The sequence below is a fragment of the Nomascus leucogenys genome, chromosome 11, assembly GCF_006542625.1.
Source record: "Nomascus leucogenys isolate Asia chromosome 11, Asia_NLE_v1, whole genome shotgun sequence".
Classification (NCBI taxonomy): domain Eukaryota; kingdom Metazoa; phylum Chordata; class Mammalia; order Primates; family Hylobatidae; genus Nomascus; species Nomascus leucogenys.
In genome coordinates, this window is record NC_044391.1 from 28960356 (window position 1) to 28984267 (window position 23912).

The following is a 23912-nucleotide window of genomic DNA, read 5'->3' on the forward strand; positions in this document are numbered from 1 at the left end:
GAGTTTGAAACCAGTCTGGGTTACATAGAGACCCTATCTCTCTTTTTTTTAAAACAAACAAAAAGGTAAAATCTAATCTAGAGAACTGAGAATTTGTCTATGCAAAATGACTTCAAGGGGCAAAATAGCTAGGATTTCTTATAAACTGGATAATTGTATTGCTTAGTTACTACATAGATATTAAAATGAAACAAATTAGTAACTACAAAGAGCATAGCGTCTGATTGCTGATTTGAAAGAAATGTTTAAATCCTAATTTTTTTTTTTTGGAGACAGAGTCTCTCTCTCTGTCACCCAGGCTGGAGTGCAGTGACACAATCTTGGCTCACTGCAACTTCCACCTCCTGGGTTCAAGTGATTTTTGTGCCTCAGCCTCCTGAGTAGCTGGGATTACAGGCGCATGCCATTACACCTGGCTAATTTTTGTATTTTTTGTAGAGACAGGGTTTTGCCACATTGGCCAGGCTGGTCTCAAACTCCTAACCTTAAGTGATCTGCCTGCCTCGGGCTCCCAAAGTGCTAGGATTACAGGCATGAGCCATCGTGCCTGGCCTAAATCCTGATTTTTTAATGTTTAAATAAACTTGCTTTCCTTGCAGCCATCAGTAAAACGTTTTCTATTATTTATATATAGGACAGTCTCAAATTTAGGAGATACAATTTTGTTACTTTAGTGTTACATAACATGCATAAATATATTTTACTTCATTTTCAGAGATATATTAAAAATTTATATATATGTTAAACTCATAACTATAAGTTAAAACCCATGCCGACATCATATTGCTTATTTGATAATTCTGATAATCAGCTGTAGCATAGTTATCAATAAAAGGATCTCTAAGCAGAAAAAATATGTGATACAATAACCATGTTCTTAACACGCAGGACATATTAATATTTCCACCTCCTAGCAGTGTCCTCTTTGAATTCATTTTCAGTCATCTACTGCATAATGACATTTCTGTTAACAATCGACTGCATATATAATGGTGGCCCCATAAGATTTAATACTGTATTTTAACTTTACCTTTTCTGTGTTTAGGTACTCAAATACTTACAGTTGTGTTACAGTTGCCTGCAGTTTTCAGTACAGTAACTTGCTGTAAAGCAGAGGTGTCCAATCTTGTCTTCCGTGGACCACATTGGAAGAATTGTCTTAGTCCACACATAAAATACACTAACGATAGCTGATGAGCTAAAAATAAAAAAGTTTTTAAAAAGTCCCCCCAAAATCTCATAATGTTTTAGGAAAGTTTACAAATTTGTGTTGGGCCACATTCAGAGCTGTCCTGGGCTGTGGGTTAGACAAACTTGCTTTATATCCTAGGAGCAACAGGCCCATGTAGCCCAGGTGTGTAGTGGGCTATACCATCTAGGTTTGTGTAAGTACATTGTGATGTTCATACAACAACGAAATTGCCTAATGACACATTTCTCAGAAGGTATCCCTTCTGTTAATCAACTCGTGACTGTATTCTCTGTTCTGTTCCATGACATGATTTCTATAAAATAAAAACTCTTAAGAAATTAGAATATTGTTATATTATTAAGCTGTAAGGAATCATTTGAAAAATAAATTGCTGATTTTTGCTCACCTGTTTTAAAATTGTATTATCACTAAATACCAGCTTTAAATCCAAAATTTATAGGAGCGATATGAAAATACACACCTTATAATACATCTCAGCCTCTACCTAAAATTAAATGACTGCATTCTGCCCTGACAATTTAAATTTGTTATTCAGAGTGAATGTTTCAATTTTTTAAATAAGTGTTTTATTAACTTTTATCATTAATCGCTAAAAGTTTTCACATTATAGCCCTTAAAAATCCACTTTCATAAGCTAAAAGTGATTTTGTCTTTAGGCTGACTCCCCTCATAGTTGTAAATAAAGTAGCATGCTGCTTCTTTTTAGTGGGTAGGAAGTGCTGTTAAAGTAAGAAAACTTTTTGGAAGTTTCCTCTTAACTCCTTGACCTGAATTGGCAGTAGTTTCCAATAGTCAGGTTAAAAATAAGTAACTTCAAGTGGAATTATTTAACTATTTTTTGAATTTCCAAAATTTCACAAATAACACATATTGAAACTTTTTCATAAAGCAATCGGATATAATTTAAAATATGTACTAACATGCGTAATATTTTAGACTTGCCACAGCCTAAAATCAGATAATCACACAAGGTTTTTAAAAGTATGAATTAGGTATAAAAGAGAGTTTAGACCTTTGACTATGTACTATTTTACCTTTTTTTTTTTTTTTTTTTTTTTTTAAAGAGACAGAATCTCACTCTGTCACCCAGGCTGGTGTGATCTCGGCTCACTGCAACCTCTGCCTCCCAGGTTCAAGCGATTCTCCTGCCTCAGCCTCCCGAGAAGCTGGGACTGCAGGTGCACACCACCACGCCTGGCTAATTTTTGTATTGTTAGTAGAGACCGGGTTTCGCCATGTTGGCCGGGCTGTTCTCCAACTCCTGACCTCAGGTGATCCACCCGCCTCGTCCTCCCAAAGTGCTGGGATTACAGGCATGAGCCACGGTGCCCGGCCTAAAATTTTTCTTCCAGCACTTTGGGAGGCCGAGGCGGGCGGATCACGAGGTCAGGAGATCGAGACCACGATGAAACCCCGTCTCTACTAAAAATACAAAAAATTAGCCGGGCGTGGTGGCGGGCGCCTGTAGTCCCAGCTACTCGGAGAGGCTGAGGCAGGAGAATGGCGTGAACCCAGGAGGCGGAGCTTGCAGTGAGCCGAGATCGCGCCGCTGCATTCCAACCTGGGTGACAAAGCGAGACTCCGTCTCAAAAAATAAAAAAATAAAAAAAAAGATAAAAAATCATTTAGTCTGAATACTTGGAAAGAGTAAAAATAGGCCGGGCACGGTGGCTCATGCCTGTAATCCCAGCACTTTGGGAGGCCAAGGTCCTGAGACCAGCCTGGCCAACATGGTGAAACCTAGTCTCTACTAAAAATACAAAAATTAGCCGGATGTGGTGGTGTGCACCTGTTGAGGCAGGAGAATCGCTTGAACCTGGGAGACGGAGGTTGCAGTGAGCCGAGATCGCGCGCCATTGCACTCCAGCCTGGGTGACAGAGCAAGACTCCATCTCAAAAAAAAAAAAAGAAAAATTTTATGTATGTAATTTAACTTGCAAATGACAATGAAGTTTTTAGTGTTTTCTTATTTTTTCTTGTGTTTGTTTATGCCTTTAATTCCTTGACCAGAATGACTATAGCTAAACTAACTTTGGTAGTGTATTTTCATTCATTTACTATCTCGTCATTTCCATGGGTCAGGAGTCTGGGCACACCTTAGCTGGGTCCTCTGTTCAGAGTTTCAGAAAGGCTAACCAGAAGGTATCAGCCAAATTATATTTATTTCTAGAGGTCGGAGCGCTCTTCCAAGTTCATGGAGTTGTTGGTAGAATTCAGTTCCTTGCAACTGTAGGACTGAGGTAACCATTTTCTTGCTGGCTAATGGCCAGAGGCTGCTCTCAGCTCCTTAGGGGCTATTCACAGTTCCTTGCCACGTGGCCTTCTCACAGACCCTCTCACAGCACAGCAGCTTTTACATCTTCAAGATCATCAGCAGGAGATCTGTCTCCTGCTGCTACTCTCTTACCTCTAGACTGTCTTTCAAAGGACTTACTTAATTAGGTCAGGCCCACACAGGATAATCTTCCCTTGATTCACTCAGTGAACTGAGTAAGGGCCTTAATTGTATCTGCAAAATGCTTTCACCTCTGCTGTATTCTGTTATCTCGAGACAAGTTACAGATTCTACCTGTACACAAGGGGAGGGATTTACACAAGAGTGTGGTTACGGGGCGGGGGTGAGGGGGGGCCGGGCCAGGAATGCAGCACTTTTTAACAGTTCTGCCTACAACCAACAAGTTGAATGAGGAATTCTAGAAACTGTTTGCCGTTGATCTAGTATTTACAAATGTATAATTGCAGTATTAGATGTAAATATATAAATGTATAATTACTGTAAATTACAAATGTAAATTATTACAAAAAATAAAAAGTTGGTAATGTTGGACATTCATGTTGCCTAATTCATAATTTAGTTTATTCTGAAAATCCTTTTTGTTAAAAAACATAATTATATAATGACAATTTTGGTGGTAAAACTTTCTAGAACATTTAAGAATTTGTTATTATAGTTCTTAAGTGTCATCTTTATTCGTTTTGACTTTATTTGGCACTAAGTATCATCCTAAGTGAAATTACCATGTCATTAGGATCAACTGCCTTGATTGCAATGTAAATAATGCTACGTGAAGGCAAGGGTTTGTTCTGAAAAAAGAATGAGAAATGAAGTTTTCTGATTTAGTAAGGGGAAAAATCGCCCTCAAGTTAGTCCCATTATATTTTAAAGTTATTACTTACCTTAAGCTTTCAAAGTACTTTGAAGTCTGTAATCTTGTTTTTAATGTACAGAGAGAGAAGGAAGAAAGCAAGAGCACTTCTACTGGATTTCAGACAGTAGGGATACCTTGTGAATAAAACAGACAAGACACCTGCCCTTTTGGAGCTTATGTGCTACTGGGAGAAGAGATAAGACTGAAAAATAAATTAATAAATGGGAGCACATGTTAAGTGCTAAAGGAAATAGAGGAAACAATGGGTGGTGAGTGAGATAATAACAGGTATATCTATTTTAGATTAGGTGGCCAGGCAGCTTTCTCTGAAGCAGTAACTCAGTTTAGTCCATCTGAGCATTTGCTCTTATTTCAGTAGTTCTTTGGTAACTCAAGGAGCTACTGTACTTAGAAACATGCAAAATATGTTGTGTTTGTGGCATATTTCATATTTACACCATCATAAAATTATGGCCAAGAAGTTAAATATTCTAAATGTGTCAACATAGTTCTCTGTAAAACTGACTTATTTTCCAAATATATTTTGAAATAAAACAATATAAAAATGTTTTCTGTTTTTAGGAATGGTGGAAAGCAGCAGACATAATTGGAGTGGGTTGGATAAGCAAAGTGATATTCAAAATTTAAATGAAGAGAGAATCTTAGCTTTACAGCTTTGTGGGTGGATAAAGAAAGGAACGGATGTAGACGTGGGTCCATTTTTGAACTCCCTTGTACAAGAAGGGGAATGGGAGAGAGCTGCTGCTGTGGCATTGTTCAACTTGGATATTCGCCGAGCAATCCAAATCCTGAATGAAGGGGCATCTTCCGAAAAAGGTATTAGGTTATAAACTAAGATATTAGTTGTAATCTAAGATGTTAGCAGTTCATAGAATCTTTTAAAGAGGCTAATAATTTTCAAATATCCAATCACTTAAAATTTTCATTTAATTTTTGTTGGAAGAGAAAACACAGCAGTGTATCTATAACAGTAAATACTTAGCTCATCTCTTATGCCTTGGTTTAGGTCTGTAAAAACAAAGATGTGTCTTAAATGTTGGTATAATATTATAAGGAGTGCTCAAGTGTGTCCATTTTCAATGTTTTCTCTTAAAGATAGTTCACATAACATTTTTAAAAATACATTTTCTTAAAGATTAGGACTACTTTAGCCTACAAGTATTTTTATGATCCATATTTGAGTGTTTTAGTTTATACTTTCTTTGGGATGGTTATTGTTTGACCTTTAAGAAACTCCGAATGACACTTTTATTTAGGCTAATATAAATTCTTATAAAAAGAATACTTTGATCTTCAAAAATGCTTCTTGAGTCTGGCGATTAAAATACAGTTTTCATTTAGTATTTTTTAAAAAGAAAGAAATAAGGTTTTTTTACTCTGGCATTTTGCCAGAGGATCCTCAGAAAAACAAATCCTAATACAAAACCTCAGAGTTTTTTTTCTTATCAGGAATATTTCACTTGGAAATAACTAAAATATATATAGCTATTGGTCTTTAGTACACCTAAAAAATAATTTTTGAATATTCAGAATACTGAATCCTTACTTGCTGGTCCATTTTGAAACCCATTATAGTTCAGCTGTAGCATAGAGAAAAACATGAAATTCACTGTAATTTTTTTTTGTAGTCTTAAAGTTAAAATAGTTAATGTTTTGCTCAGATTGGCATCTTTTCCTTCACCTTTGCTCTAACAAAAGTCTTCCTCATTTAAGAGTGCAATAGAAAATAGGTGATGATGGAAAAAAGAATTGATATTTAAAGCCATTTCTAATTATAATTTTGCTATAATTTGAAAGGGTGATACTTTCCTATCTTGTGTACCTGGGAAATTTGGTGGTTGATTTAAACACCCTTACTAACAATAGGGAAAATGTATCTTTCCAGTGATTCTAAGGACTGAAGAGAAGACTTCTCTGAGTCAAACATTCTTTTCCATTTAGAAGTAAATTGTTCTATACAAAATCCAAAGATACTTCTTTGCTATTTTTATTTTTATTTTAAAAGACCTTAAATCTAATGTATTAGGCAAAGGAAGCAAGCACAAAGTAACTTGGGAAACTGTTCATAGAAATGAGGAATATACAGCACTAGGAGATATACCTAATGCTAAATGACGAGTTAATGGGTGCAGCAAAACAACATGGCACATGGATACATATGTAACAAACCTGCACATTGTGCACATGTACCCTAAAACCTAAAGTATAATAATAATAAAAAATAAAAAATAAAATGTAAGTGTATTTTTCTTTTTTTTAAATTTTATTATTATTATACTTTAAGTTTTAGGGTACATACACCTACAAGAAGAATCTTCTGGCAGCATTGATCTGATCAGTTGATTGTAACATGAGACTTTTAAAATCGTGTGGTTTATACCACGTAATTCAGAAAGGTCAGTGAGGCTATTGCTTCACCCTTAATTTTGACAAATAATTTCACTGAATGTAGAATTCTGGATTCACTTTTTTTGTTGCACATTAAAAATGTCATTCTCTTGTCAAAAAAAAAAAAAGAACTGAGGAATATAAAACTGTTAAGAACATAAAGTGGGAAACACTGCTTTATTTGGAAAAGAAAGAAAAAGAATCAAGAAATAGATGAAGAAAACTTACATATAAGTGTAGAAAATACTTAAAAGTGAAAGTTAAAGGAAAATTCAGTTTTTTCTTTTGAAGCTGAACTTAGGTTAGAAGACTAGGCAGCCATACTGCTGAAGGCAAAGTTAGCAGCTTATCAGCATGCATCTAAACTGCTAAGAACAAATGTTTAAAAGACTATTGGTAACAAATGCTTTGTTGCAAATGGGTCTAAATGCAGTTCTGTGGTAATTCTTATAGTTCATTTTGTCCTGGAAAAGTTTTAAGAGTAATACTGTAATTAAAGTATTGAAATACTACTTTCTGCACTTTGCATTGACACTTATATACGTAAGTATCTGCATTATATATTTAGGAATAGGAAAATAAAATGATGTTGAATATTGCAGTCTTGAGATGCAATATTTACTATAAGTGTTTTTGAAATACCTTTGCATTAATAAACTTGTTAAAGTTGACAGCGATTCTGATGGGATGACTTCACTTTTCTTCATTTAGTAAGCAATAACATACATATATGGGAACATATACAGGAATAACATATAAGACCCTGCCTGGATTGAGAACTTGAAAATTAAAAGATCTGCTTTCCTGCACAGAGTTTGCACACATGGGCATGAGTTTTATAAGGATAGAAATGTTTTGCTTATTGTCTTTGCCAAATTTTCCAGTCTGAATCAAAACCCGAATCCCCCCCCCTTTTTTTTAGAGTAAGGTGCAACTTTATTAAGAAAGTAAAGGAATTAAAAGAATGGCTACTCCATAGGCAGAGCAGCCCAAAACCCTTATTCTCTGAGCTCATTTTTCTGAGGGTAAAAGTCACCCTCTGATTTCTATTTATGGTTTAAGAAATGTAGAAGAGCTATTAAGCTTTTGATCACTTTGATTAGCTGGCTGTTTTTAATATGCAGGAGATCTGAATCTCAATGTGGTAGCAATGGCTTTATCGGGTTATACGGATGAGAAGAACTCCCTTTGGAGAGAAATGTGTAGCACACTGCGATTACAACTAAACAACCCGTATTTGTGTGTCATGTTTGCATTTCTGACAAGTGAAACAGGATCTTATGATGGAGTTTTGGTAAGCTAACTTGATTTTGAGATCTTCCTTTGAATTAAGATAGGAGTTTTTATCTAACTTTATTAAAATTTTCAAATGTCTGTTGCATAAAATATTATATTTTGATGCGTATGTTATTTAAAATAAGGCATCTTGGGCTTTTTTTTTGAGCAGCTCTTCTTGAGTGTGATTCCCGTCCTAGAGTTAGTTAACTGATACCAAACTGGATTTGATTTTTATGGTTTTAATATAATTTACAGATATAGAAGGAATAAAGATTTTATCCTTTAGCTTAAGAACTGAGCTGTAGAAATCTACAGCTATGTAAACATAAAAATATATTCGCTGTTTAAATACACTGTGCACACATGCACGTGTGTGTGTGTGTGTGTGTGTGTGTGTTAAATAAAACAACTCACGATTATTGATCAGTTATGGTGGAGGTGGCCATACATCTTGTCCCAGTTAGTCTTTGTGGTTCCTGTTAGGAATGATAACAGTACTTACAGTGGACTATTTCAGCTTTTTATTTGGTCTTTGTGTTATTCTTTTTCTCCACCTGTGATCATAACACTATCAAATAGGTTCTTTATAACAAAATGGGGAAAGAAAGAATGAAGTGAGCTTTGCTTACCAGTTTTAGCTATTGGATTTTAAGCTAAACAATAGTACTACAACTTTCTTTGCACTACTTGGCTTCTTTCTAGCAATGGGAAGATCTTTCTACACTGAAATTCATTTCTGTGTTTCCTACTATACCATTTCTTATCAATTATACATTTCTTGAATAAGTGATTTAAGTATTAGTCCCTAAGAATTTGTAAAAATATGTATTTTATTGGGGCAGCTTAATGAAATGTTTAATAAATGTGTATTTTGCACTTTATATACTTTATTACTTTTAATAAATTACTATTGAACTTCTCTGACCAATTCAAATTAATATATATAATGCTAAGACTGTTTATTTTTTAAATGTAATTAATCTTTTTTGTTAAACAGAAGACTTTAAATGTATCTTGAAGAGATAAAATAATACTTTCAGGAAGTGTTAGAGAATGATAGAGACTAGATAAACAAGTGGATTGTTAACTTTTGAATTGATGAAGATGTATATTGTTTAAATATTAAATTTCTGTATTTTAAGTTAAGTGACCCGTAATAAGTACTTTTCTTTCCCTTTTATTTTTTGTTGTTGTTGTTGTTTTTGAGACAGCGTCTTGCTCTGTACCCATACTGGAGTGCAGTGGCGCAATGGCAGCTCACTGCAACCTCCACCTCCTGGGTTTAAGTGATTCTCGTGCCTCAGCCTCCCAAGTAGCTGAGACTGCAGGCATGCACCACCATGCCGGCTAATTTTTGTATTTTTAGTAGAGACGGGGTTTCCTCATGTTGGCCAGAAACACCAATTCTGGTCTCGAACTCCTGATCTTGAATGATCCACCTGCCTTGGCCTCCCAAAGTGCTGGGATTACAGGTGTGAGCCACCATGCCCTGCCCCAGTATCCTTCTTTTGCTATACATAAATTTGAGTTATTAGATAACAGTCATCTTGAGTACGAAGTTCATATTTCCAAGCTGTTTCATTTATGTATTTAGTTATACTTTATGTATAAATAATTATAATTAATGTTGCTGTATTTAAAAAATGTTAATAGTAAGAATGTGAAAAGTACTGAATTGGGAAGTCAGAAAATACAGGCCTGACTCCTTGCTCTGCCCCATTTACCATAGCCATTCAGTTAACTTTTTTGAGTATTACTTTCCCAAGATGTAAAATGGGACAGAATAATGTTTAAAACCCTTTCCAGATCAAAATTTTGTAACATATGCAACTGAATCTAAGAGTTAAATCTAGTTATATGAAATCTGTTCTCTCTTTAGGGCAAAACCATATCTTATAGAAAAAATATGATAAGATATAGGTATCAACTGGAGTGATCTTACGGTTAAAAAAGTAAAATTTTCATAGGATGACTTCAGTAGAAATTGGATCTTTTTTCCACCCTTAAATTATGTTTACAAATTACAAAATTAATTGTACCTTCCTACATTTGTAGTAAATATATTTCAAAAGTGTTTCATGATATTGACGAGTTTACAAAAATTTTAGTTATTATAATGCCTCTGAAATCTTTGCCACAAACCACCTATATAACAACTTTAGCTACAGGAATGTGTCTGTGTTTTAAAACTTGTCACTTTGTACTTGGAAACGTATATTGTTGTTCTTCTAAATTGTGTACTGGTGTAGCCAATTCACAAATTTCTTAGATTTACTGATTAACTTAGTAGCCAAGGAAAGATTTCCTTAGTTCTCTAAAATTAATTTCTATGATGGAAAGATTATGTGGCATCTTAAATTTGATATACTGTACATCATTGTATATGTTTTATATTGGAGTTATGTAAGACTGACCTGGATTTTTAAAAACTGAATTTGGCTAGTATTTAAAAGGTAAATTTTTACTTTGCAAGGACAAAACCTTATTGCTGAATTTCTTGAGAGTTAAATCAAGAAAGGCATCTCAGGCAATTAATGGCTGTGCAAGATAAATATAACTTATTAATAAATTTGGAAATAACGTATTCATTTTATTTATATAAAACATTCAGTCTCTGCAAAAATTTAAAACCAGTGTGCCTAGAAGTAACTCCTTGCTTTTTCTCTTCTTTCCAGTATGAAAACAAAGTTGCAGTACGTGACAGAGTGGCATTTGCTTGTAAATTCCTTAGTGATACTCAGGTGAAAACTGATTTAATTCCACATTTGAAGTAATTAATATATACTGTCACAATTATGTAAGAAACTAGTCTTTATAATTACATATGTATGAGATTGATAAGCTAATTCTTCTAAAAAGTATGGTAAGAATTCATTAGATAAAAATATTTTGAAAATGTCTACCATAACTAAATTTATTTGTTTAGAATACTGACAATATTTTAGTATATTTCTTCTTTGGAGGGTAAGATTAGTTAGTAGGTAAAGATGTTAAACTCACCTCTTAGTGATGCTATGAAAGGGTTCCTCATTTTTAATACATTAAACAATGCAAAATGCCTATGCTGTGTATATAATGAGGAGGAAATGCATGTAAACAACTAGTAATACTATATGCTAAGTACTTATGAAAAATGCTGGGGAAATACGGAGGAATCTTGGCAAGAGTTTGGAGTGGGTTGAAGTCAGGGAAGACCTAAAGGAGGTTATTCTTGATGATCTTAAAGTTCCCTTCCAACTCCAGATTTTGTGATTCTGTTACATACTACTATGATAGACAGCAAAAACTTCTCAGAATAATGTGGACAATTCTCTTTAAAATAATAAACCATCTGTAGTTCTTTCATGGATTAATTATCAACATAGTAAATGCTTTTTTAAAATAAGTGATTATGGATATTGCTTTGAAATTTGTAATAGATGCAGGCTTCTTAGTTACATATTTATATTTTAGTAAAGTCTTTTGTTTTAAAATGTTTTCCATTAGGAATGAAATTGTTCAAAATGTAGTAGTTTTGAAGTACAAAATACATAGTGAAACAGATTGCTTTAGAAAAATCACTTTACATTTTCCAGTTAAATAGATACATCGAAAAGTTGACCAATGAAATGAAAGAGGCTGGAAATTTGGAAGGAATTTTGCTTACAGGCCTTACTAAAGATGGAGTGGACTTAATGGAGAGTTATGTTGATAGAACTGGAGATGTTCAAACAGCAAGTTACTGTATGTTACAGGTCAGTGCAGTTTGACAGCAGCTTTTAAAAAAGTAACAATATTCTATATTTTCTTTCCTCAGTTGAAAGTAAATATGCACTTTTGCTTGCTTAGGATCTTTAGAAGGCATTTAGTTTTAACCTAATCAGTTGATCTACTGAAGACTTGTGCCTTATCTTACTGTCCCTAAGCCTCTTCATTGAGTTATCCAGTTTTTCCTTTCAGTCTGAGAAGGGCCAGTCTTGACTGCATCTGAATTTATGTAAAGCTCAAATGGAACAGAGAAACTCTCTTCAGTTTCTCCAATTGTTGACATAACTGCATCTTCTACAAGAAAGATTGCCTTTTCCTGATCTCAACTATAGTCTTACTTGAAGTGCTGAAGTCTAGTTATACCACAGCTCTCAGCTTTCATTTTCTCTTTATTATCAATGGGGGTATTTGGGATAACCAATTTATCTATATTTTCTCAATTTTTACTGTCCAGTGATTAAAAACAGATTCCAGGCATAGATTGCTATCTACTTTACTTTTGCTGGAAATAATGGTAAAATTTAGAGTAGTCTCCTGAGATTTCCTGTAGCCCTCCAGCTGATCTTATCCTTACATGGTGTTGGTACTTTCCTCTTTCCTGCCCTTATCCTCATATCACAATATGGTAGCATACTGTGTACTGGGTAAACACAGGAAAATGCCCCCTCTCCCACTGCACCTTGTGTATATATAGAGATACTAGCCCACAGACCACAAAGTAAACTTGCCTAATGTATCAAGCCACTGCCCATGGAAGAAAAAGTACCCTTCTATAATATTTTTTCTTGCTGAAATAAAATTATGTCTTTTAAATTAAACTGTATATATATGGCTATAGAATGGCTACAGAGTGCAAATGAGTTAGTAACTTCTTACCAAGATTTATAAAATATATTTAAAATGCAGACAATACAGATCTTGCTTTTTTAAAATCCAGTCTGATAATTGCTGCCTTTAATTGAAGTGTTTCCTTCATTTACATTTATATGGTCATGGTTAAGTCTACCATCTTGCTATTTGTTTTCCGTTTTGTTTGTCCTTTTTCCTTTTGTTCCTATGTTCCTTTCCTACCTTATTTTGGGTTAATATTTCCATGTTTCATTTTATTGCCTCTATTGGCTTTTTAGCTATATCTCTTTTCATTATCTTTTTTAAAAGATGTTGCTGTGGGTCTAACAATATGCATCCCTCAACTCATCAAAGTCAACATTTTACCCCCTCATACTTCACATTTCTCACCTGACACATCATGCTTTCTTTCTACTTTACCCTTTCTTATGTCACTCTGACACTTTCTGGGTTTTACTTCATGCTTCACAAATGTCACAACAGTGTGATTTCATTTACACATCCATTCCTTTGTCCTACTGTCATATATTTTACTTTTACAGATATTATATACTCCAACTTACAGTGTTTTTTTTAACAGTCATTTGTCTTTTATGTAAATTATGAAAAGAAAACATGGGCTTTTATATTTATTCACTTATTTACCATTCCTGGCATTCTTTTTCCTTTCTGTAAATCCTATAGCATTCCTTGTAATATAGGTGACAGATTCTCTCAAATTTTAACTGAAAATGTCTATTTCACCCTTATTTTTTCTTTCAACACTTTAAAGATGTAGTTTCACTGTCTTCTGGCCTCTGTTGTTTCTGATGAGAATCAGCTGTTCTTATGCTTGTTTCCCTGTCTGTGATATTTCATTTCTCGTTGGCTTTTTTTTTTTTTTTTTTTTTTGAGACAGGGTCTCGCTCTCTCTCACCCAGGCTGGGGTGGATCTCAGCTCATTGCAGCCTCCGAGCTCAAGCAATCCTCCCACCTCAGCCTCCCAAGGAGCTGGACCACAGGTTCACACCACCACTCCTGGCTAAATTTTTTGTATTTTTGACAGAAATGGGGTTTCACCATGTTGCCCAGGCTGGTCTTGAACTCCTGACCTCAAGCGATCCACCCGCCCCAGCCTCTGAAAGTGTTAGGATTTCAGGCATGAGCCACCACGCCCAGCCTACATTCTGATTTTTAATATTTAAGTAAATTTGTTTTCCTTGCAACCATCAATACAATGTTTTCTATTATTTATATATAGGATAATCTTTTTGGGTTTCTTCCAATATTTTTCCTGTATCTTTGATTTTTCAGTAGTGTGACCTTAATGTGCCTGGTTGTGGTTCATTTTATCCTGTTTGTGGTTCACTGAGCTTCTTGGATCTGCAAGTCTGTTTTTCAGCAGATTTGGGAAGTACGGGGATATTATTTCTTTAAATATTTTTTTCTGCCTCAATCTTATTCTGTTTTTCTTCTAGGACTCTTATTACATATGTATTAAACCACTTCATAGTGTTCGTAGGTGCCTGAGGCTCTATTCTTTTTCCTTCCATGTTTTTTTCCCACTATTCTTCAAATTGGTTAATTTATTTTTTTTTTTTAAGACAGAGTCTTGCTGTGTCACGCAGGCTGGAGTGCAGTGGCACAATCTTGGCTCACTGCAACCTCCACCTCCCAGGTTCAAGCATTCGAGTGATTCTCATGCCTCAGCCTCCCGAGTAGCTGGGATTACAGGCATGTGCCACCACACCTGGCTAATTTTTTGTATTTTTAGTAGGGACATGGTTTCACTATGTTGGCCTTGCTAGTCTTAAATGCCTGTCCTCAAGTGATCTGCCCGCCTCGGCCTCCCAAAGTGCTGGGATTACAGGCGCAAGCCACTGTGTCTGGCCCAGATTTGTTGATTCTGTTGACTTATTCCATCACCTCTATCTGCTGTTAAACTTCCCAGGGAATTGTTCATTTCAGTTATTGTGCTTTTCAGTTACAGAATCTTAACTTTGTTATAGTTTACATCAGCAGTCCCCAACCTTTTTGCACCAGGGACCTTTTAGCACCAGGGGGTTGGTTTAGGGATGATTCCAGCACATTGTATTTATTGTGCACTTTATTTCTATTATTACACTGTAATACATAATGAAATAATTCTACAACTCACCATAATGTAGAATCAGTGGGAGCTCTGAGGTTATTTTCCTGCAACTAGATGGTCCCATCTGGGGATGATGGGAGACATTGACAGATCATCAGGCATTAGATAGTCTGCAGCCTAGATCCCTCACATGTGCAGTTCACAGTAGGGTTCACTCTCCTATGAGAATCTAATGCCACCACTGATCTGACAGGAGGCAGAGCTCAGGCAGTAATGTGAGGGATGGGGAGCAGCCATAAATACAGATGAAGCTTTGCTTATTGCCCTGCCACTCACCTCCTGCTGTGTGACCCATTTTGTACCAGGCCATGGACCTGGGGATATATCGGGGGTTGGAGCCCCCTGGTTTACATTTCTCGGTTCAGATTCCTTATCTCTTCACTAATCAAAACACTATTTTCCCAAGCCCTTCTAATTTGGTCAGACTCAATCTCTGAACTATTTTCATTACAGATCATGTTGTGGCTTGATTTTAGGCTTTATTGGAGAGGATTAGAGAAGACTTACTGTATATGTATTGACCAAATTCTTACTTAGTTTATCTCCTTCCTGCCATATAAGGGGAAAGAATGAGATATGAAAACATCTTATTTTTCTGTGAATTTTCTTTTTAAACCAGGGATTATATGCTACTTTGGTACTTAGTTCTGCCTACTTGGTCATAATTAGGGCTAGAGTAGACCTCTACTTTTTTAAGAAATGAAATTGTAAACTATGTGTTTCACATATTCTTTTAGCTAAATTTAACTCTGGTAATTAACACTGAATTTAATAGATGAAAGATAGGTTGCTTCAGTTTCTGATTGGATGTCTAAAGATTATATTAGCTGTTACAGATTTTTGTTCTTTTTTTTATAAGTAAGATATACGCCAGGTTCTCTCTGAAATTTTACTTTTCTATTGGCCCTCAAGTAGGACTGAGAAAACTGACCTTCAGATTGATGCCAAAGCATCACTGGAAGTATAGACTTTATCTCCTTTCTCCGTTATGTAAAGTTAAGGAAGATATCCTGGACAGGGCTGAAAGTCTTCTAAGAAAACCTAAAGCGGCCGGGCACGGTGGCTCACGCCTGTAATCCCAGCACTTTGGGAGGCCGAGGTGGGCAGATTACCTGAGATCAGGAGTTCAAGACCAGCCTGGCCAACATGGTGAAACCCCATCTCTACTAAAAATACAAAAATTAGGTGGTGGCACACCCCTGTAATCCCAGCTACTCAGAAGGCTTACGCAGGAGAATTGCTTGAGCCCAGGAGGCAGAGGTTGCAGTGAGCCAAGATCGTGCCACTGCACTCCAGCCTGGCCGACAGAGTGAGACTCTGTCTCCAAAAAAAAAAAAAAGAAAGAGAAAAAGAAAACCTAAAGCAAGCATAGATGAAATGTAGACTGTCACAGCTGCCAGGGAAAATACAACTTTAGGAAAATTATTACTGGCAAGAACTTGAAGATCTTAATGAGAAGAACTCTAAAGTAAATTTAACTAAAACAAGGTATTGCTTTTAACTGTGGCTAGGGGCAAAAGAACTAAGAAGGTATTTGGTTTGGTTTTGCTTTTTCTTGTTTTATTATTATTTTTAAGGCAAGAAATGTATGTTTTAATTGAAGGCAAGAGTAAGAATAGACAGGTTTAACTTACAGATAAGTAGATATATAAAAGCAGCATCTCAGTTCACCATGCATTGCTAGATAGGAAGGACCAAGCTAACTGTTAGTTCAGATGTGACTGAGCAATTTTGGTGTGCATTTGGATTTTTTTTTTTTTTTTTAAGATGGAGTCTCATTCTGTCACCCAGACTGCAGTGCAGCAGCACAATCTCAGCTCACTGCAACCTCTGCCTCCCGGTTCAGGCATCAGCCTCCCAAGTAACTAGAATTATAGGCGCCTGCCACCACACCTGGCTAATTTTTGTATTTTTACTGGAGACAGGGTTTCACCATGTTGGCCAGGCTGGTCTCGAACTCCTGACATCAAGTGATCCGCCTACCTCGGCCTTCCAAAGTGCTGAGATTATAGGCATGAGCCATCATGCCCAGCCTGTATTACATTTGGATTTGATAGTAAACAGAATTTGTGAACCCAGAGGTTTTTAATTGCTGGGATAAAGGGCATTCATATCACTGTTTACAACATTCAACCACAAAGTTCTGTTTTCTTAAACTTAACTAAAAGGTAGAGAATTACACTTCCCTGGCAAGGTATGATATATAAAGTACATATTTATGTCATTAGTGGAACCCAGCTTGAGATAAATTAATGGAGCTTCCATAAATTTTCTTTATTCTCATTAGGAGCCAGCTTTTGGCCCCCCCAAAAAAAAAGGCCTATTTCTTCTGTGTTACCCATACTTACATGTTACCCAGAAGTCTCTGGCCTAGCCAGGAGATTTTACACAATTGAAATAATTCATGTTTTCATTTTAGGGTTCACCTTTAGATGTTCTTAAAGATGAAAGGGTTCAGTACTGGATTGAGAATTACAGAAATTTATTAGATGCCTGGAGGTTTTGGCATAAACGAGCTGAATTTGATATTCACAGGAGTAAGTTGGATCCCAGTTCCAAGCCTTTAGCACAAGTAAGTACATTGTTTTGGAGAAAATCAAATTGTAACATGTTGATGTCCAATTTAATAAGTTACTATTAGCTCGTTATTTTGTTTATATTGAGTTCCCATTGATGTCTTTGTCTTTTCTAGACTGAACTTTGTCCTTGATCTTCCTGTCCTTTGGTTCTGCTTCTTGCTAACAGTCATCTCAGTGGCTTGAGCTTTTACTCGCAGATAGAATAAACCACAGCAGGCCTGAAGTTTTCCAGTGTGTTTCCAGCCCTTTCAGATTCTAAACTATTACATTATCTTACAAATTCCACTTGTGTATTAAGTTTTTTGGCATTATTTATGTGCAGTAAGGCAGGATTTGGGTTTTTTAGACTTTAGCAGTATTACCTATATCTATATGTTTAATTACACATGGAAATTTTTTTTTTAGCATTAGTTTAAAAAATGAGATTGTTGTCACATAAGGTATACCACATTAAGTCACTGCGTCTTAGTTCAGATATTAAATATTATGTTATCCTCAATATGAGCACTGGATGGTGCTATTTTCTTATTTTAGGAACTTGAGAAAGTGCTTATATTAAAACCAGAGTGTTGACAAAATAGCATTACATGGTAGTACATGTTACTAATCTATATGATAAGTGATTAAGAGCCTAGCAATTTACTGTAAAAACAAAATGAACAGCTTCTTATTGCTATTATTCTAAAAATTTAACTATTTACCATTATAAGTTTTTTAACTCTTTTTGTCTTAGGAACAGCGTTTTCTTTATAAGAAAATTTTGTTCAGAAGATTACATCACTGAACTGTGGTTTAGAAGTCATATTGGGATATTTTGTAATGGCCCAGTGTGAATTTTGAAGTCATTGTTATTTCTAAAATGTTAGAATCTAAATTTTGAGTTCTTCCACCAATTTCAGTGGTATTAGTAAGAATATAATTAAAAAGGAAGTACCCAAAAAATGTAATTGCTAGGTATAAATTTTAAATGAGAGCTAGTCAGCCTTAGCAGATAAATTTTGAAATATAAAATAAAGTTTTTTAGAAGTATTTAAAAATAATTTGTTAGGTGTACACTAAGTTATTTAGCATTCCATTATGGTTTGCATTACATTTATTTTTTCTTTCATTTGTTTTGTAGGTTTTTGTGAGTTGCAATTTCTGTGGCAAGTCAATCTCCTACAGCTGTTCAGCTGTGCCTCATCAGGGCAGAGGTTTTAGTCAGTATGGTGTGAGTGGCTCACCAACGAAATCTAAAGTCACAAGTTGTCCTGGCTGTCGAAAACCCCTTCCTCGATGTGCGCTTTGTCTCATTAATATGGGAACACCAGTTTCTAGCTGTCCTGGTATGACATAATTTTACAAAATACTTTTATGAACTGAAATGATTCTTACATAATTGAGTTAATGTGCAAATAAAATACAAACTAGCTAGAGTTTGTTATTATTTCTAAGAAAGGGCAGTTTACTAGCTTGAAGGCTTTTATGTTCCTATAATTTATCAACTATGTAAATTAAAAGCAAAGTCTATATCTGTTGATACTTCAGGTAATTTCACAAGTTCTGACCAATTTAAAGTTTGTGAGAAAAACTTAAATATGAAATAATCTTAAAATATTACCATTTTCTTATCACTGTTTCCACTAAGAGGAGTTCGTTCAAATTTGATTATTTAAAAGTCAGTATACCCGCACCTATTAACAGATACTTTGTATTTCTAAGGATCTTTTGACATCATTAAAGCACTTTGACATTTTTTCCTTCATCTTCAAAACCTACCTGTAAAATACATAAGAGAAGGGTCAGGTGCAGTGGCTCATGCCTGTAATTCCAGCTCTTTGAGAGGCCAGGGTGGAAGGATTACTTGAGCCTGGGAGTTTGAGACCAGCCTGAGCAAAATAGTGAGAGCCCATCTCTATAAAAAATTTTTTTGGCCAGACATGGTGGCTCACGCCTGTAATCCCAACACTTTGGGTGGCCGAGGCCGGCAGATCATGAGGTCAGAAGATCGAAACCATCCTGGCTAACACGGTAAAACCTCGTCTCTACTAAAAATACAAAAAATTAGCCGGGTGTGGTAGCATGCACCTGTAATCCCAGCTGCTTGGGAGGCTGAGGCAGGAGAATTGCTTAAACCCGGGAGGCAGAGATTGCAGTGAGCCAAGATTGTGCCACTGCACTCCAACCTGGGCGACAGAGCAAGACTCTGTCCCAAATTAAAAAAATATATTTTTTTAATTAAAAAATAATAATAAATAAGAAAATACATAGAGAAAGTATTAGCCTAGAAGTCAGATCCCTTGACTTCTAGATTTTGATGCTGCTTCTGCTGTTTGTCAGTTACCTAGTAAATTTATATATATATAATATATATATATAAAAATAAATGAAGGCAATACGTAATGGTTTAAATTACATTTTGGTTTTGATTTAAATTTTAATCAAGGATTTTTATTTTATACATTGCATGCTGACTGATCACTCTTTTATGTTGCTCTGGTCCTAATAAACAGAAAATAACAATTTGGAATATATACATACACACACACACAATGTTCGTTTTCGTTTTGTTTTGTTTTGTTTTTTGAGACAGGATCTCACTCTGTCACCCAGGATAGAATGCAGTGGCATGATCTCGGCTCATGGCAACCTCTGCCTTCTGCCTCCTGCCTCCTGGGCTCAGGTGATCCTCCCACCTCGGCCTCCCAAGTAGCTGGGACCATAGGGTTTCGCCCTGTTGCCCTGGCTGGTCTTGAACTCCTGAACTCAAGCGATCCACCTGCCTCAGCCTCCCAAAGTGCTGGGATTACAGACATAAGCCACCATGCCCAGCCTATATTTTTTAATGGTTAGAAATATTATTTTTTACTCTTTATAGTAAACATATGGAAAAAAAATTTTGAGGATAGTAGATAATTAAATGTCTTATACCTGGTGGCTGGAATTATTCCAGCTTTTTACCTAACTTGAAAATGATACTGTGGCAAAATTTTCAATTAAAATCATTTTGGGTATTTGGCACACAGGTGTAATGAATAAAGAACTGGTTAGAGTGTCAGAATGTCTGTTTTAATTCTAACTCTGTGACATGCACTCTGTGACATTGAGAGTTACTTGCACCTTCCTCTGGACTGGAGGTCCTTTCTAGTGCAGACATTTTATAATTCTATTCTGTATCTTGTTCATTTAAGTAGTCTGCTTTATCATTACATTAACATTTATGAAAGACATGCTGGTATCATTGGCTTAGCGATTATTTTTCCATCTAGATGCTTTTTTTAAAGAAATGAAGGGAATATGTAATGTTTTAAATGTACATTTTAGTTTTGATTTAAATTTTAATCGAGGATTTTTATTTTATACATTACATACTGATCACTGTTTTATGTTACTCTGGTCCTAATAAACAGAAAATAACAATTTGGAATATCTACAACGAGAGCTCGAGGTAAAATATAGCATAAATAAGTCATATATGTATATGAACTGAGATATATAGAAATAATTAAATGTAACACATCTTTTGGACCATAAGCCTCAGGAAGCTATAAGGATTATTTGCGTTCTTACACCTGGGCACTCTTCCTTTTTGCTGAATATCAGTTTTTCAAAATCTTTTCTATTTTTGAAATAGGTAAGAAGAGAAAATAATTTTGTAGAATTTGAAGGAAAATCTTAAAACATTTCAAACTCTTTGTTTTGATGACTAATATAATGAATAGTCAGCACTCAGGTTTATCAAATATTAACATTTTTCCATATTTGTTATAGAATTTTTTTCCATATTTGCTACAGAAATAATTTCTTTATATATATAATACATATTTGAACACTGATTTTACTTGATACATTAATATAATGCTGATGTGCTGAGATGAATAAATCAAAGAACCTCTTGGAGCTTTTGGTGTGCAATAAGCGTAGTTAACGAATATAAAATAAGTATTATTTTCTAGAAAATAAATACTGGTCTACAATTCCTTATCTGTCATTTCAAAGTCCCTAAAAAGATCTGGAAATCAAATGCCTTTTAAAAATAAAATTACAGTAATCTCATTTGGCCACAAAACCTGTTCAGAATTGATGTGAGGCTATTAAGATATTTATTTCTCTTTATTAGTGAATATTCATGTTTCACTGCAGAAATACTAACGAGTTTGATTACAGGGTGCTTTAGACTTCCCTCAAGGTACACATATTTGCTACTTTTTTCTAAAATCCCAAACATCCTGGATTCTGAAATACATCTAAACCCCCAACATGAATTAGGACTATTATATAAGGAAAGAATTAGGAATTTTGAAAGTGGGAAATATTACTTCTATCTGAAGGATATCTGGAAAGCTTCAGGAGGAAGTTACCATTTAAGCCAGTCCTTTAAAGTTTGGTAGATTTAATATATGAAGATTGCAGGGAAGTCATCCAGGTTGTAGACCAAGAGAAAAAACATGAACTAGGGTGAAGAGATTGGTAAGTATTATGATAGGTACAGGGGGTGTTTGGGAAGAGTAAGTGTATTGTTGTGAAAGGACCTAGGAAGTGAACTGATAAGAAACAGTAGGAAAATTACAGAGAGCCTGAATATGATCTTTAAAGGCATTGCTGAGCTAAGTTACAGAATAATCACTATTTATGATAGCAAAGACATAAAATCAACTTCAATGCCCATCAGTGGTGGACTGGATAAAGAAATATGGTACATATATACCATAGAATACTATGCAGCCATGTCTTTTGCAGCAACATGGATAGAGCTGGAGGCCATTATCCTAAGCAAACTAACACAGGAACAGAAAACCAAATACCGCATGTTATAAGTAGGAGCTAAACATTGAGTACATATGGTCATAAAGAAGGAATAACAGATACCAGGGCTTACTGGAGGGTGCTAGGTGGGAGGAGGATCGAAAAACTACCTGTCAGGTACTATGTTTATTACCTGGATGACGAAATAATCTGTACACCAAAACCCCCATGACACACAGTTTACCTGTATAACAAACCTGCACATGTACCCCGGAAACTAAAATAAAAGTTTAAAAAAAAGAAAAAGCAGCAAATTATTTTTTTTTTTTTTGGTATGTGAAATCAGAAGAGTCCATTTCCAAAGTAAAACAGGATCTAATAGAAATGAAGTGCTGGCTAATTGGATAAAGAGTCAAGACCCATCAGTGTGCTGTATTCAGGAAGCCCATCTCATGTGCAGAGACACACATAGGCTCAAAATAAAGGGATGGAGGAAGATCTACCAAGCAAATGGAAAACAAAAAAAGGCAGGGGTTGCAATCCTAGTCTCGGATAAAACAGACTTTAAACCAACAAAGATCAAAAGAGACAAGGCCATTACATAATGGTAAGGGGATCAATTCAACAAGAAGAACTAACTATCCTAAATATATATGCACCCAATACAGGAGCACTCAGATTCATAAAGCAAGTCCTTAGTGACCTACAAAGAGACTTAGACTCCCACACAATAATAATGGGAGACTTTAACACCCCACTGTCAACATTAGACAGATCAACGAGACAGAAAGTTAACAAGGATATCCAGTAATTGAACTCAGCTCTGCACCAAGTGGACCTAATAGACATCTACAGAACTCTCCACCCCAAATCAACAGAATATACATTCTTTTCAGCACCACACCACACCTATTCCGAAATTGACCACATAGTTGGAAGTAAAGCACTCCTCAGCAAATGTAAAAGAACAGAAATTATAACAAACTGTCTCTCAGACCACAGTGCAATCAAACTAGAACTCAGGATTAAGAAACTCACTCAAACCCGCTCAACTACATGGAAACTGAACAATCTGCTCCTGAATGACTACTGGGTACATAACAAAATGAAGGCAGAAATAAAGATGTTCTTTGAAACCAACGAGAACAAAGACAACATACCAGAATCTCTGGGACACATTCAAAGCAGTGTGTAGAGGGAGATTTATAGCACTAAATGCCCACAAGAGAAAGCAGGAAAGATCTAAAATTGACGCCCTAACATCACAATTAAAAGAACTAGAGAAGCAAGAGCAAACACATTCAAAAGCTAGCAGAAGGCAAGAAATAACTAAGATCAGAGCAGAACTGAAGGAAATAGAGACACAAAAAAACCCTTCAAAATTCAATGAATCCAGGAGCTGGTTTTTTTGAAAACATCAACAAAATTGATAGACCGCTAGCAAGACTAATAAAGAAGAAAAGAGAGAAGAATCAAATAGACGCAATAAAAATGATAAAGGGGATATTACCACCGATCCCACAGAAATACAAACTACCATCAGAGAATAGTATAAACACCTCTATGCAAATAAACTAGAAAATCTAGAAGAAATGCATAAATTCCTTGACACATACACCCTCCCAAGACTAAAGCAGGAAGAAGTTGAGTCTCTGAATAGACCAATAACAGGATCTGAAATTGAGGCAATAATTAATAGCTTACCAACCAAAAAAAGTCCAGGACCAGATGGATTCACAGCCCAATTCTACCAGAGGTACAAGGAGGAGCTGGAATCATTCCTTCTGAAACTATTCCAATCAATAGAAAAAGAGGGAATCCTCCCTAACTCA

General features: G+C 35.4%; 1 protein-coding gene across 5 annotated transcripts in view; it reads left to right on the forward strand.

Moving 5' to 3' along the window:
* MIOS (meiosis regulator for oocyte development) overlaps nucleotides 1–23912 on the forward strand; it is a 45799-nt gene that overhangs the window by 11593 nt on the left and 10294 nt on the right. For 4 of the 5 annotated variants that reach the window (XM_030822129.1, XM_030822132.1, XM_030822131.1 and 1 more), the window contains exons 5-10: nucleotides 4945–5199; nucleotides 7896–8065; nucleotides 10725–10790; nucleotides 11625–11783; nucleotides 17196–17348; nucleotides 18476–18680. In XM_030822129.1, coding sequence (XP_030677989.1) covers nucleotides 4945–5199; nucleotides 7896–8065; nucleotides 10725–10790; nucleotides 11625–11783; nucleotides 17196–17348; nucleotides 18476–18680 — 1008 coding nt within the window. The remainder of the gene's footprint in view (nucleotides 1–4944; nucleotides 5200–7895; nucleotides 8066–10724; nucleotides 10791–11624; nucleotides 11784–17195; nucleotides 17349–18475; nucleotides 18681–23912) is intronic. The other variant, XM_030822133.1, reaches the window with a different exon arrangement.